This window comes from Chiloscyllium plagiosum, unplaced genomic scaffold (genome assembly GCF_037043375.1).
Source record: "Chiloscyllium plagiosum isolate Xiang-an unplaced genomic scaffold, Cpla_swu_hap1 HiC_scaffold_26, whole genome shotgun sequence".
Lineage (NCBI taxonomy): Eukaryota > Metazoa > Chordata > Chondrichthyes > Orectolobiformes > Hemiscylliidae > Chiloscyllium > Chiloscyllium plagiosum.
Window position 1 is genome coordinate 11979312 of NW_028270164.1, and position 13650 is coordinate 11992961.

Genomic DNA, 13650 nt, shown 5'->3' on the forward strand with positions numbered 1-13650 from the left:
ACATTGCGGTCTTTGAAGAAGAAGGCCATCTTGGATGTTCTATGGTGGAATTGGTCCTCCTGGGAGCAGATATGGCGGAGTCAGAGGACTTGGGAGTAAGGGATCCCGTTTTTACAGGTGTGGGTGTGGGAGGAGGTGTAGTCCAGGTATCTGTGGGAGTTGATGGGTTTGAAATAGATGATTGTGCTGAGTTGATTGCAGGAGATGAAGATGGAGAGGTCCAGGAAGGGGAGTGAAATGTCCGAGGTGAACTTGAGGTCAGGGTGGAAGACGTTCGTGATGTTGATAAACTATTTAATCTCATCATGGGAGCATGAGGTGGCACCGATATAGTCATCGATGTAGCGAGGAAAAGGTGGGGAATGGTGCCAGTGTAACTGCGGAAGATAGACTGTTCCACTTGCCTGAGAAACAGGCAGGTATAGCTGGGGCCCATTAGGCGCCCATGGCTACCCCTTTGGTCTGGAGGAAAGGCAACGCTATCTGCATTCCAGAGAGACCATTACTCCACGACTCCCTTGTTAGGTTCCCGCCCCCACCCCACCGACCCACCCTCCACTCCCAGCTCCAACCCCTTCCAAAACAAGAAGTGCAAAACCTGTGCTTACACCTCCCCCCTTACCTCCATCCAAGACATAAAGGATCCTTCCGCATCCAACAGAGATTTACCTGTACCTCCACACATGTCATCTACTGTGTTCATTGCTCCCGAAGTGGTGTCCTCTACATTGGGGAGACAGGACGCCAATTTGCAGAATGTTTCAGAGAACATCTCTGGGAGACATGCACTAAACAACTCCACTGTTGAACACTTTAAGTCCTCCTCCCAATCCAGGAGAAAGTGAGGTCTGCAGATGCTGGAGATCAAAGTTGAAACTTTATTGCTGGAACAGCACAGCAGGTCAGGCAGCATCCAGGGAACAGGAGATTCGACGTTTCGGGCACAGGCCCTTCTTCAGTGTAACTGCGGAAGATAGACTGTTCCACTTGCCTGAGAAACAGGCAGGTATAGCTGGGGCCCATTAGGCGCCCATGGCTACCCCTTTGGTCTGGAGGAAAGGCAACGCTATCTGCATTCCAGAGAAGAAGGGCCTGTGCCCGAAACGTCGAATCTCCTGTTCCCTGGATGCTGCCTGACCTGCTGTGCTGTTCCAGCAATAAAGTTTCAACTCCTCCCAATCCACCCAGGATATGCAAGTCCTGGGCCTCCTCCACCACCACACCCTAACCACTTGACACCTGGAGGAAGAACACCTCATCTGCCGCCTTTGGACCATCCAACCACACATGATCAATGTGGATTTCACCAGTTTCCTCATTTCCCCATCTACCATCTTACCCAGATCCAACCCTCCAACTCAGCACCGCCCTCTTGAATGGTCCTACCTTTCCATCTTCCTTCCCACCTATCCCCTCTACCCTCCTCCCTGATCTATCACCTTCACCCCTACCTTCATCTACCTATTGCATTGCCAGCTGCCTTCCCCCAGTCCCACTCCCCCATTTATCTCTCAAGCCTCATCCCTGATGAAGGGCTTATGCTTAAAATGTCAATTCTCCCCCTCCTTGGATGCTGCTTGACCAGCTGTGCTTCTCCAGCACCACACTCTTCGACTCTTGCCCAATTTACTGTCTGGTGACATTCCTCTTACATTAGTACCTTTCCCTTATGGTGGACAGTGGTTTCTTGAAGACTTGCCATTTATAGTATAGGTGACCTTGAGTGCAATTCCTTATCCACAAAACCATAAAATGTAGGAGCAGAGTAAGTTATTCAGCCCATCAAGCCTGTTACCCTATTCAATGGGATCATGGTTAAGATCATCTGATCTGATAATCTTCAGCTCCACTTTCCAGCCTTTCTTCATAACCCTTGCTTCCCTCAATGATTAAAACTCTCTCTCAGCCTTGCGTATACTCAACAACCCAACTTTGACAGCCCTTTGCAGTAAGGAATTTCAGATTCACAACTCTCTGAGAGAAGAAATTCCTCCTCATAGAATCCCTACAGTGTGAAAATAGGCCATTTGGTCCAACAAGTCCACAATGACCCTCCAAAGAGTAACCCACCCAGACCATTCCCCTACTATTCTACATTTCCTCTGACTAATGCACCTAACCTACACACCCCTGAATACTATGGGCAATTTAGCATAACCAATTAACCTAACCTGCGCATGTTTGGATTGTGGGAGGAAACCGGAGCACCCGGAGGAAACCCACGCAGACACGGGGAGAATGTACAAACTCCACACAGGCTGAGGCTGGAATCAAACCTGGTTCCCTGGCGCTATGAGGCAGCAGTGCCAACTACTGAGCCACTGTGCCATCCTCATCTCTATCTTCAATGGCCAATCCTTTACTCTGAGATTATTCCCACTGGTCCTTGGCTCTCCCACAGTGGGAAACAACATCTCCACATCTAGCCAGGCAGGTCCCCTAAGACCTTTGTATGATTCGAAGAAAATAAATGGATTGTAATTGTTCCGTCGAAACACTGCAACAGATGGCTGAATGACCTATTCTTGCTCACCTAGTAAGGTTTCACTTATTGCCTCACACTCATTTCAAATCATTCCTGTCTCCAAAGGATCCCTCTCCGTAAAATGCCATCCATCCGCCAATCTCTGCGGCAACTTGGATTGAAAGTGTCGGACGTCTCTCCTGAGGTTAATTGGGACTTTCTAATGAAGCCGAACAATGGAACAGCCCCGACAATCCTGACCAACTACCTGGATGTAAGTGTGCCGTCCACCTTCTTGAGCTTCATTCCGAAGAAATGGAGGGGAAGGGAATAATGGAGGGGGTGATGTTCTTTAACCTGTGGCTCATGTACAGCCTTTGACCTCATTCAACCAGATCCATTCTCTCTCACTGTTAGTCTGTAGACAATAATTAATTGCGATGGAAGTAAAATGACCTACTTTTGAATGCTGGAGATCAGAAACAAAAACAAAAATTGCTGGAGAATCTCAGTAGTTCTGACAGCATCTGTGGAGAGAAAACAGAGTTCAGGTTTCAAGTCTGTGACTGGGTTCTGATGAAAGGTCCGGACTCAAAAGGTTAACTTTGTTCTCTCCCCATTACTTACTTATAATTTGAATTAAAATTTAAAACTAACTGGGAACAGATTTTTAAGCTGAAACAAGGAATCCATAATGTGTCATTGTCCTGTTTCTCATGTTTACACAGACTTTCCTGGGGGAAGGGTGCAGTTAGCCCTGATGATTTTACAGCTGGCTTGTTATGCAGAGTGACACGAACAATGGGATGGTTTAGATTAGATTAGATTACTTACAGTGTGGAAACAGGCCCTTCGGCCCAACAAGTCCACACTGCCCCGCCGAAGCGCAACCCACCCATACCCCTACATTTACCCCTTCCCTAACACTACGGGCAATTTAGCATGGCCAATTCACCTGACCTGCACATCTTTGGACTGTGGGAGGAAACCGGAGCACCCGGAGGAAACCCACGCAGACATGGGGAGAACGTGCAAACTCCACACAGTCAGTCGCCTGAGGCAGGAATTGAACCCGGGTCTCTGGCGCTGTGAGGCAGCAGTGCTAACCACTGTGCCACCGTGCCGCCCAAATTCCTGGTTTAATTCCTGGTTTGGCTTAGGTAGCCACAAGAGCCCTGCCTCCTGTCTGAAACTTGGTGACCCGAAGGTTAAAATCCCCATCAGTCATCTTTCTTTCTCTCTAATGAAAATAAAGTAAGTGGGGTCACCCATTTAAGACAGAGATGAGGAGGAATGCCCTCCCTTTGAGGAAACTCAACCCATGGAATCCTTCTGCTTGGATCTCCAAGGTCTGTATGTAGCAGCAACTTCTGAAAGCAGAAGTCAACGCTAGGAATGGAGGAACCCATTTGGTTTATTAATGTCCTTTCGGAAACTGCCATCCTTACCTGGTCTTGTCTGAATGTGACTCCAAAATGTGTTTGACTCCTAACTGCCCTCTGGGCATTTAAGGATGGGGAATAAATGTTGGTCCAGCTAGTGATGTCATGTCTGAATAATGATTTGGAGGTGCTGGTGTTGGACTGGGGCAGACAAAGTTAAAAATCACACAATACCAGTTTATAGTTCAACAAGTTTATTTGGAAGCACTAGTTTTCGCAGGGTCTGATGAAGGAGCGTCGCTCCGAAAGCTTGTGCTTCCAAATAAACCTGTTGGACTATAACCTGGTGTTGTGCGTTTTTTAATTCTATGACTGAATAAAACATTCTGCCATCCTTACCCAGTCTTGTTTACATGTTACTCTATACCCACAGCAAGGTGGTTGCTCTCTGGGCAATTAGAGTTGGGCAATAAATTGCCCACTTCCTGTGAATGAACAAAAGAAAAATACTGACTTTGTCACTGGTGCCCACATCCCATGAAAGAATAAAGAATTTGTGTCAATCATGTTACTGTGGATAAGCTTAAACATATGTACTAATAGATTCAAGGACAACTTCTTCTCCGCTGTTATCAGACTTCGGAATGTCTCTCTATGACTCCCTTGTCAGATCTTTACATCGGGGAGACAGGATGCCAACTTGCAGAACGTTTCAGAGAACATCTCTGGGACACCCGCACCAACCAACCCCAATGCCCCATGGCTGAACACTTCAACTCCCCCTCCCACTACACCAAGGACATGCAGGTCCTGGGCCTTCTCCATTGCCAAACGCTAATCATCCAATGCCTGGAGGAGGAATGTCTCATCTTCCACTTTGGGACCCCTCCAACCACAGGGATTAATGTGGATTTCACCAGTTTCAGCATTTCCCCTCCCCCCACCTTATCCCAGTCCCAACCATCCAACTCGGCACTGCCCTCTTGACCTGTCCATCTTCCTTCCCATCTATCCGCCCTCCCCTCCCTTCCAACCTATCACCTTCACCCACCTTTATCTACTTATTTCATTCTCAGCTACCTTTCCCCCCAGCTCCACCCCCCCCTCCCATTTATCTCTCAGGCCCTCTGTTCCACAAGCCTCATTCCTGATGAAGGGTTTATGCCCGAGGAGTTGATTCTCCTGCTCCTCGGATGCTGCCTGACCTGCTGTGCTTTTCCAGTGCGACACTCTTGATTCTGAATGGTCTTCTCAAATTTTAAATTTAAATGTTAATGTCACTGTTTGTGCACCTTCTCTGCAGCTGTAATATTGTATTCCTTGCTCTATTCCATTACCCCAATGCACTTTGTATGGTATAATTTGCCTGTACTGCACATAAAACAAAACATTTTACTGTACATAGGTACACATGACAATAATAAAACAAATAACAAAAAAAAAGTGTAGGCTAGTTGGGGTAAGCTTGGCAGATTTCCTTTTAAAAGAATATTGATGAACGAATTAAATGTTCACAGCAGGTTGATGTTTCTATGGACACCATTGTTGATGCTACCTTCTGATATTTATTTATTAACTGAATTTAGATTTCCCAGGGTAGATTTTGAGCTCATGTTTTGTGTTCCAGCTGATTAACCTAGGGTTACACAGTCAGTGCTGTGCCAGCATTCCCTCTGTAATTCTGTCCCTATTAAGCAGAATGTAGTATGTTCAAATCCCACCCTAGAGATTTGAGCACATATTTCAATTCCACACACTAAACTCTGCTGGAGATTCCCTTTAGTAGCTCAAACATTCAACCATGCTTCCATCTGCTCCCTCAGGTGGACATTGAAGGAAGCTGCAGCACTATTATACATGTTATGTATCTTAGGTCGATACATTTTCCTTAACCTACATCCTGAAAAACACATTAACTGCTCAATTAACATATTGCTGTTTATGGAGCCTTACTCAGAGTAAACTGGCTACCACTTTTCCTGCAGTGTTACCATTTCAAAAGTATGATGTGGAGATGCTGGTGTTGGACTGAGGTGGACAAAATCAGAAGTCACATGACACGAAGTTATAGTCCAACAGGTTTATTTGGAAACACAAGCTTTTAGAGCACTTCATCAGGTGAAGTGTCATTTCATTTGGCTATGAAGCACTTTGAATTGTTGCTGGGTCTTTGCTATTGTTGCGCTGTCCTTTTCAGACCCAATACTTTGGGGAGATCAGCATCGGGACCCCGCCACAGAACTTCAAAGTCATTTTCGACACTGGCTCTGCCAACCTCTGGATACCATCGACCAACTGTTCGCCCATTTATACAGCTTGTTGTAAGTGTCCCCTGGATGAATGTAAGGTAACCTGCAGATAGACTCATCATTGCACTCCAGGGAGAATTCCTTCACAAGTGGGATCTCTATCTAATGAAGTATCATTTTTAACTAGAGGACATGGTATGAGAATTAGGGCTAGAATGTTCAGGTGAGATGTTACGAAGCACATCAAAGCATCATAGATGTTTGGAACTCTCTTTGACCAATGGCGGTGAATGTAAGATCAGTTATTAATTTCAAATCTAGATAGAAAGAATTTTGTTAAGCAAAGGTATTAGGGGATATAGGGCAAAGGAAGTTATACAGAGTTAGACCATGGATCAGTTATGATTTAATTGAATGATGGAACAAGCTGGAAGGATGAATAGCCTACTTTTGTTCCTGTGTTTACATCTGATCAGACTGATGTAAACCTACCATAGTCAAGATTAGAGTGGTGCTGGAATTTTCCTGATGAAGGGCTCCTGCCAGAATCGTCAATTTTCCTGCTCCTCGGATGCTGTCTGACCTGCTGTGCTTTTCCAGCACCACTCTAATCTTGGCTCTAATCTCCAGCATCTACAGTCCTCATTTTCGCCTAGCTGATGTAAACCTATCATACCCTATTGAGCTAAACCCCTGAGGAGCCTGTAAAATTGACCCAACTACCAATCTCCTCCCGCAAGAACCTTGCAAAGATCAATAAAACTGGAAGTTGCTGCCCATTCAGTCAAAGGCTGGGCAGAAGTGAGACTCTCAGGGAAATTAGATTACTTACAGTGTGGAAACAGGCCTTTCGGCCCAACAAGTTCACACTGACCCGCCGAAGCGCACCCACCCAGACCCATTCCCCTACATTTACCCCTGCACATAACACTACAGGCAATTTAGCGTGGCCAATTCACCTAACCTGCACATTTTTGGACTGTGGGAAGAAACCGGAGCACCCAGAGGAAACCCACGCAGACACGGGGAGAATGTGCAAACTCCACACAGTCGGTCGCCTGAGGCGGGAATTGAACCTGGGTCTCTGGCGCTGTGAGGCAGCAGTGCTAACCACTGTGCCACCGTGCCGCCCACATAAAATGTATCATTGAGTAAATAAGAAACAAGTTAAAGATTCAGTTAACAAAGGAATTTTTAAGACAAAAGAAAGAGAAAAATATACAACAGTGAAAAACAAAGTGGAAGACGAAAGAGGATGAAAAGTTAAAAATATGGCCAGGAATAGAACTGAACAGAATTTTTAAAAATACAGCATTTCAATTTAACACAGAATTTGATTTTCCACTGGATGGTGCTATAGACCAGGTATAGACCAGAATCTCAAAAACTATGACAAGAGGAAAGTAGTGAAATTGCCTAAAATTAAATTGTCTGTGACTTATTTTGGCTTTTTGAAGTTTCCCACAACAGATATGACTCCTCCACCTCAAGGACATATGAGGCCAATGGACAAGGGTTTGCTATTCAATATGGATCTGGCAATGTGAAGGGATTCCTCAGTCAAGATATTGTAATGGTGAGAAATAGATGATGAAATCCTGTTCATGTACCAACATTAACACTTTTTGTTGTGCATTGTTTGAGGATCCTGTTCACTCAGTCATTTATGTTATTCTCCCTGTGGCACTCCTGGAATAAATTAGCAGCAGTCTGTCCCTTTGAGATGGACTGCTCCTTTAATAAATAAGAAATAGAACAAGCAGTAGGCCATTCATGCCTGTTGCATCATTTAGTTCAATATGGCTGACCTGATTGTGGCCTTAACACTTCCCGTTCTGTCTCCATATCCCTCAAGTCCCTTGTCAATCCAAAATTTGTCTACCTCAGCCTTGAATATATTCAATAACCAGTACTCACTCAAGCTAGGGAATTCTAAATTCTCTAATAGAAAAATTTCTCACTGTCTTAAAGGCAAAGTTCTCTATTCAGAAAGTCTGTCCCCCAGTTATAGAGGTCCCCATGAGATGAAATATCTTCCCAGTATTTAACCTGTCAAGCCCTCATAAAATCTTACATGTTACGTACATTTCAGAGAATCAGATGATCTGAATAATTTCATGCACAGTAGTTAACTCACTAACCTCTGCCAGCTTCCCCTTGTCCTGTTCCTCCATTCTGTGTTCTCTGCACTGTCTCTGGTTCCCCATTACTAGACCTCAGTGTGAAACATGGCTGACAATATCCTGTGATTTCTGAAACATGGTCTTTGTTCCGGTAGGTGGCCAATATCCCAGTTATCCAAGTGTTTGCTGAAGCTACTGCCTTGCCAGCTTATCCTTTTATCTTTGCCAAGTTTGATGGGATCCTGGGCATGGGGTTCCGGACTATTGCTATTGACAACATAAAGCCGGTGTTCGAGCGAATCTTGGATCAACATGTTCTCAATGAACAAGTCTTTTCTGTTTATTATAACAGGTGGGTGTGAATAATACATAATCCGCAGGCAGGGAGAGAGGGTGCTAAGTGATGGAGACAATTTTGAGGTGACAGAGCAAGTGTCCTTCCAACATTTTAACTTGTAACATCAATATCCAGGTTTGGGCAGACAAGCGGCAAGTAGTATTCATGCCCCACAAGTGCCAGTCAATAACCATCTCCAACAAGAGAGAATCTAACCATCGGTCCTTGCCATTCAATGGAACTACCATCAATGAATCCCCAACTACCAACATTCTGGGGGTTACCATTCATCAGACATGGTGGGTGGCATCGTGGCCCAGTGGCTAGCACTGCTGCCTCACAGCACCAGGGACTCTGGTTCGATTCCAGCCTTGGGCGACTGTTTGTGTGGAGTTTGCACATTCTCCCCATGTCTGTGCGACTTTCCTCCGGGTGCTCCAGTTTCCCCCCACAATCCAAAATATATGCAGGTCAGGTGAATTGGCCATGCTAAATTGCCCATAGTGTTCAGGGATGTGTGGGCTAGGTGCATTAGTCAGGGGTAAATATAGGGTGGGGAAATGGGTCTGGGTGGGATACTTTTCGGAGGGTCGGTGTGGACCTGTTTGGCCTAATGGCCTGTTTCCACACTGTAGGGTTTCTAAGATCTGGATAAGCCTTATAAATACAAGAGCTACAAGACCAGGTCAGAGGCTAGAATTCTGCAGCAAGTAGTGAGAGGGGAAAGATTTAAAAGGGACCTAAGTGGCAATTTTTTCACACAGAGCATGATGCCTGTTTGGAATGAACTGCCTGAGGAAGTAATGCAGGCTGGTACAATTACTGGCAAATGGGACTAGGTTAATTTAGAATACCTGGTGGACGAGTTGGACTAAAGGGTCTGTTTCCGAGGTGCAATTTCTATGACTGTAAGTAACTCATCTCCTGCCTCCCCAGTCTTGCCCACCATCAAGTCAGAAGTGTAATGGAATACTTCCTGCTTACCAGGATGTGTGCATCTCCAACAAATCTCAAGAAGCCTGACACCATCCAGGTCGCTGACAAACTGCAACTTAAACATCCACAGGCTGTTGCTAGGCAGCTTTACCACACAAAGGCACATAATGCTAGCTTGTCTTATAAATGTATCAAATACAACTTCTTCAAAAGTTATCTAACCTTTTTCCCTTGTGTAGGGGAGTCCAAAGCTAGACGGCATAGGTTTAAGGTGAGAGGGGAAAGATTTAAAAGGGACCTAAGAGGCAACTTTTTCTGGCAGAGGATGGTGTGTGTATGGACTAAGGAAGTGGTGGAAGCTGGTAAAATTACAACATTTAAAAGGCATCTGAATGGGAATATGAATAGGAAAGGTTTAGAAGCATATGGGCCAAGTGCTGGCAAATGGGACTATATTAATTAAGGATAGCTGGTCTGTGAAGATGAGTTGGACCAAAGGGTCTGTTTCCGTGCTGTATAACTCTATGACTCTATAACAAGAATTGAACAATATACATTTCCACTTATTCTGGAAAATAAAACACACTTCTTTCATTCTCTACAACACAGCAGTATCTAAACTTCCACTTTCTTCCTCCATTCACATTACAAAATATATAGTATTTACAGCAATTTTACTCATGTTGAATCATTCTGTTAGTTGATTATTGAAATGTTCGAAATTGGGTCAACACTGTTTCACAGTCAAGGATCATTCAAGCAGCAAATGATGGGTTTGCTCCCATTTTAGTTCATGATGGGCAGTGTGAGATGAGAGTTGTTGGGCTATCAGCAGAAGTTGCATGTAGTCCAGGCAGTTAGAAGCAGGAATCTTGCTCTGATGTTATTTGTTCAAGGAATGTGAATGTCACTAGGTAATGCCAACCTTTACCACCCATCCTTAATTACTCTGGAGCAGGTAGTGATAACGCACCTACTTGAACTGCTGCAGTCCATGTGGAGTAAGACTACGATATTGTGAGGAAGGGAGTTCTAGGACTTTAACCCTGTGACTGTGAAAACACAGCGATATATTTCAAAGTCAGGATGCAGTGTGACCTGGGGGGATCTTACATTCCCAAATATCTGCTGCCCCTTTCCTTCTAATTGCTAGAGGTTGTGTGGTTGGTAGGTGCTGTTGAAGGATCCTTGGTGAGTTGCTGCAGTGTGCAATGTAAATAGTACACAATGTTGCTCCTGCATACCACTGAGGGAGTGAGTCAATGATGGAAGTAGTGGCTGAGCTGCCAATCAAGCGGTCTGTTTTTTTCCTGGATGGTTTTGAGCTTCTTGAGTATTATTGCAGCTGCACCCATCCAGGTAAATGGACCACACTCCTGGTCTGTGCCTTGTAGACAGCCTTTCTGGGATGTTACTTACGAAAGAATAAATACGTATTAGATTAGATTACTTACAGTGTGGAAACAGGCCCTTCGGCCCAACAAGTCCACACCACCCCGCCGAAGCGCAACCCACCCATACCCCTACATCTACCCCTTACCTAACACTACGGGCAATTTAGCATGGCCAATTCACCTGACCTGCACATCTTTGGACTGTGGGAGGAAACCGGAGCACCCGCAGACACGGGGAGAACGTGCAAACTCCACACAGTCAGTCGCCTGAGGCGGGAATTGAACCCGGGTCTCTGGCGCTGTGAGGCAGCAGTGCTAACCACTGTGCCACTGTGCCGCCCACAAATTTGCAGCTTTCTGACCTGCTTCAGCTTTATATCCAAAGTTGGCAATCCTTAGAGTATTGTGTGGCCACTCTATAAGAAATTTTATGCCAACACTGTGGGGGGACCGCATTCCAAAGACTGAGATTATTCACGCAGCAGTCAAAGGGGATAACTTTTGGCTTAGCTTCACTCTCTCCCAGCTGTCTCCCCCTTCTCCTACTCTGATTTATTTTTAACTGTGTGTTTTTGATTTACACAGAGACTCCAGAGGGACTCCAGGTGGAGAGGTGATACTGGGGGGCACTGATCCTTCCTACTACAGTGGTGAGTTCCACTATCTGAACCTGCTCAAGAAAGGTTACTGGCAAATCGAACTGAAAGGGTAAGCGTCATTACAGCAAGCTCCCAGAGTGATTCCTCGTACACAGTTTCACTCAGCATAGGCACTGATTCCAACTGTGGCATGTGCTAAAATGCTTAAAGATTAGCATACACAAAGGGAGCACTGTTAATATTTGACAGTTCTGCCTTTTATAACAATCTTTCACTTGTGTAACTTAATCAGGATGGATGGGTGTGATTCTATGGCATTTTGTTTTAGAGAAAGGAAGAACATGGGTAGCAAGTTAAAGCTAAACATTGGAGCGCTAGAACAAAACGAAGTGGGATAAATGGTTCAAAAAATTATTGATTTGATTTTAAATTTATAAATGTATTTTTTATATATATAATCACAATAATATATGGTGATTTTTCCATAAATGATCACCCCTCTATTCACTAATGACTGTTCTCACTTAGTCCAGAATGACAGCTTGATCTAATACGACAACAAATGTAATGTTGTCCATAGTTAGAAGAACAGGGAGACATTTATGACTGTGTGTTTACTTAATGACGAGTTTATCTATGACAATTACAGTATACTGCAGTTTCTGCTACATGATTATGAATGTTTGATTTAACCTTGCAGTTCAACATCGAACTGATTATGATGGTTGTATGTGCCAGTTGTGGACTAATTGAAAGCAATCTTGCTTCCCAGATGGATGGCTGTGGGTCAAAGTCTCATCCAATGTACTTAGTTGTAGATATCCAAATTGACATTTCAGTGGTGTGTGTACTGTTAGAGATGCAGAATTTTGTTTTTGTGACATTGATCCTACTCCCTGTCTGCCCTATCACATAGTTACAAAAGATTCCATGGCCCTAGTCCAAAGAAGATGTCATCCTGGTCAATGTTTATTCCTCAATAAATAACGCAAAACTCTTTATATGTACGAATTGGTGTGCTTCCTACTTTACAGCATGGGACAATACTTCAAAGATATTTGATCAACTGCAGTGTTGGATAATCACAAAGGATATTGTAAGAAAGTCCTCTGCCTTAGGACTATCAACCAAGGTTTTTGTTAAATCTGAGTCCCCAGCCTTCAAACTCAGAGCTGTGAATCTACCAGCTGAGAACTGCCTTCTCTGTATAGACATATAGTGGCTATCCTTGCAACTCCCATTCCTAATTGTCAGAGTCAGCATAAAGTCTCAAATGGGAGACTGACTGCAAAGGTAAAAGTCCATGCGAATTGAGGAAATTTGGCACATTGGATCCACAATTGGCTGAGGTGAGGGAAGCAGAGGGTGGTGGTTGGGGAATATTTTTCTGGCTGGAAGTCTGAGTCCAGTGGGGTCCCATAGGGGTCAGTTTTGGGGTTCTTGCTGTTTGTGGTTTATAGAAATGATTTAGACTTAAATGTACAAGAGTTGATCAGTAAGGTTTTCAGACATTACAAAAATTAATAGGGTGGTAATAGTGAGAAAGATTGCTTAAGACTACAAGAGAACATAGATGAGCTGATCAGTGGCAAGTTAAATTAAATCTGGATAAATGTGAGGTGATGCATTTGGGCAGGATAAACAAGGCAATTGCATACATGATGAACAGTCGGACCCTAGGAAGTAGTGAGGGTCAGAGACACCTTGGTGTGCATGTCCACTGCCCTTAAAATATCAGGACAGAAAGATAAAGTGATTAAGAAGGCATATGATATACTTGCCTTTATTAGCTGAGGCATAGAGTTTAAGAGTAGAGAGGTTATGCTCAGAATGTATAAAATGTTGGTTAGATTACAGCGAGAGATGTGTTTGTGGTCCTGGAATTCACATTATAGGAAGGATGTGATAGCACTGGAGAGGGTGTGAAGGAGATTTACCAGGATGTGGCCTGGTCTAGAGAGTTTCAGAAGATGAAGAGAGATTGGGCCAACTGCGGTTATTTTCATTAGAGCAGAGGAGATTGAGATGGGATGTGATTGAGGTATATAAAATTATGAGAGGCACAGATAGGATAGACAGGAAGAGACTTTCCCTGTTGATGGAGAAATCATTGACCGGGAAGAATAAATTTAAGGTAAGGGGCAGTAAGTTTAGAGAAGATTGGAG

General features: G+C 44.3%; 1 protein-coding gene across 1 annotated transcript in view; it reads left to right on the forward strand.

Annotated features, from left to right (window-relative positions):
• The window catches only part of ren (renin), a 44883-nt gene that overhangs the window by 14961 nt on the left and 16272 nt on the right, over positions 1-13650 (forward strand). Inside the window, exons 2-6 of the mRNA XM_043716428.2 lie at positions 2591-2738; positions 6044-6167; positions 7553-7671; positions 8374-8570; positions 11471-11593. Coding sequence (XP_043572363.1) covers positions 2591-2738; positions 6044-6167; positions 7553-7671; positions 8374-8570; positions 11471-11593 — 711 coding nt within the window. The remainder of the gene's footprint in view (positions 1-2590; positions 2739-6043; positions 6168-7552; positions 7672-8373; positions 8571-11470; positions 11594-13650) is intronic.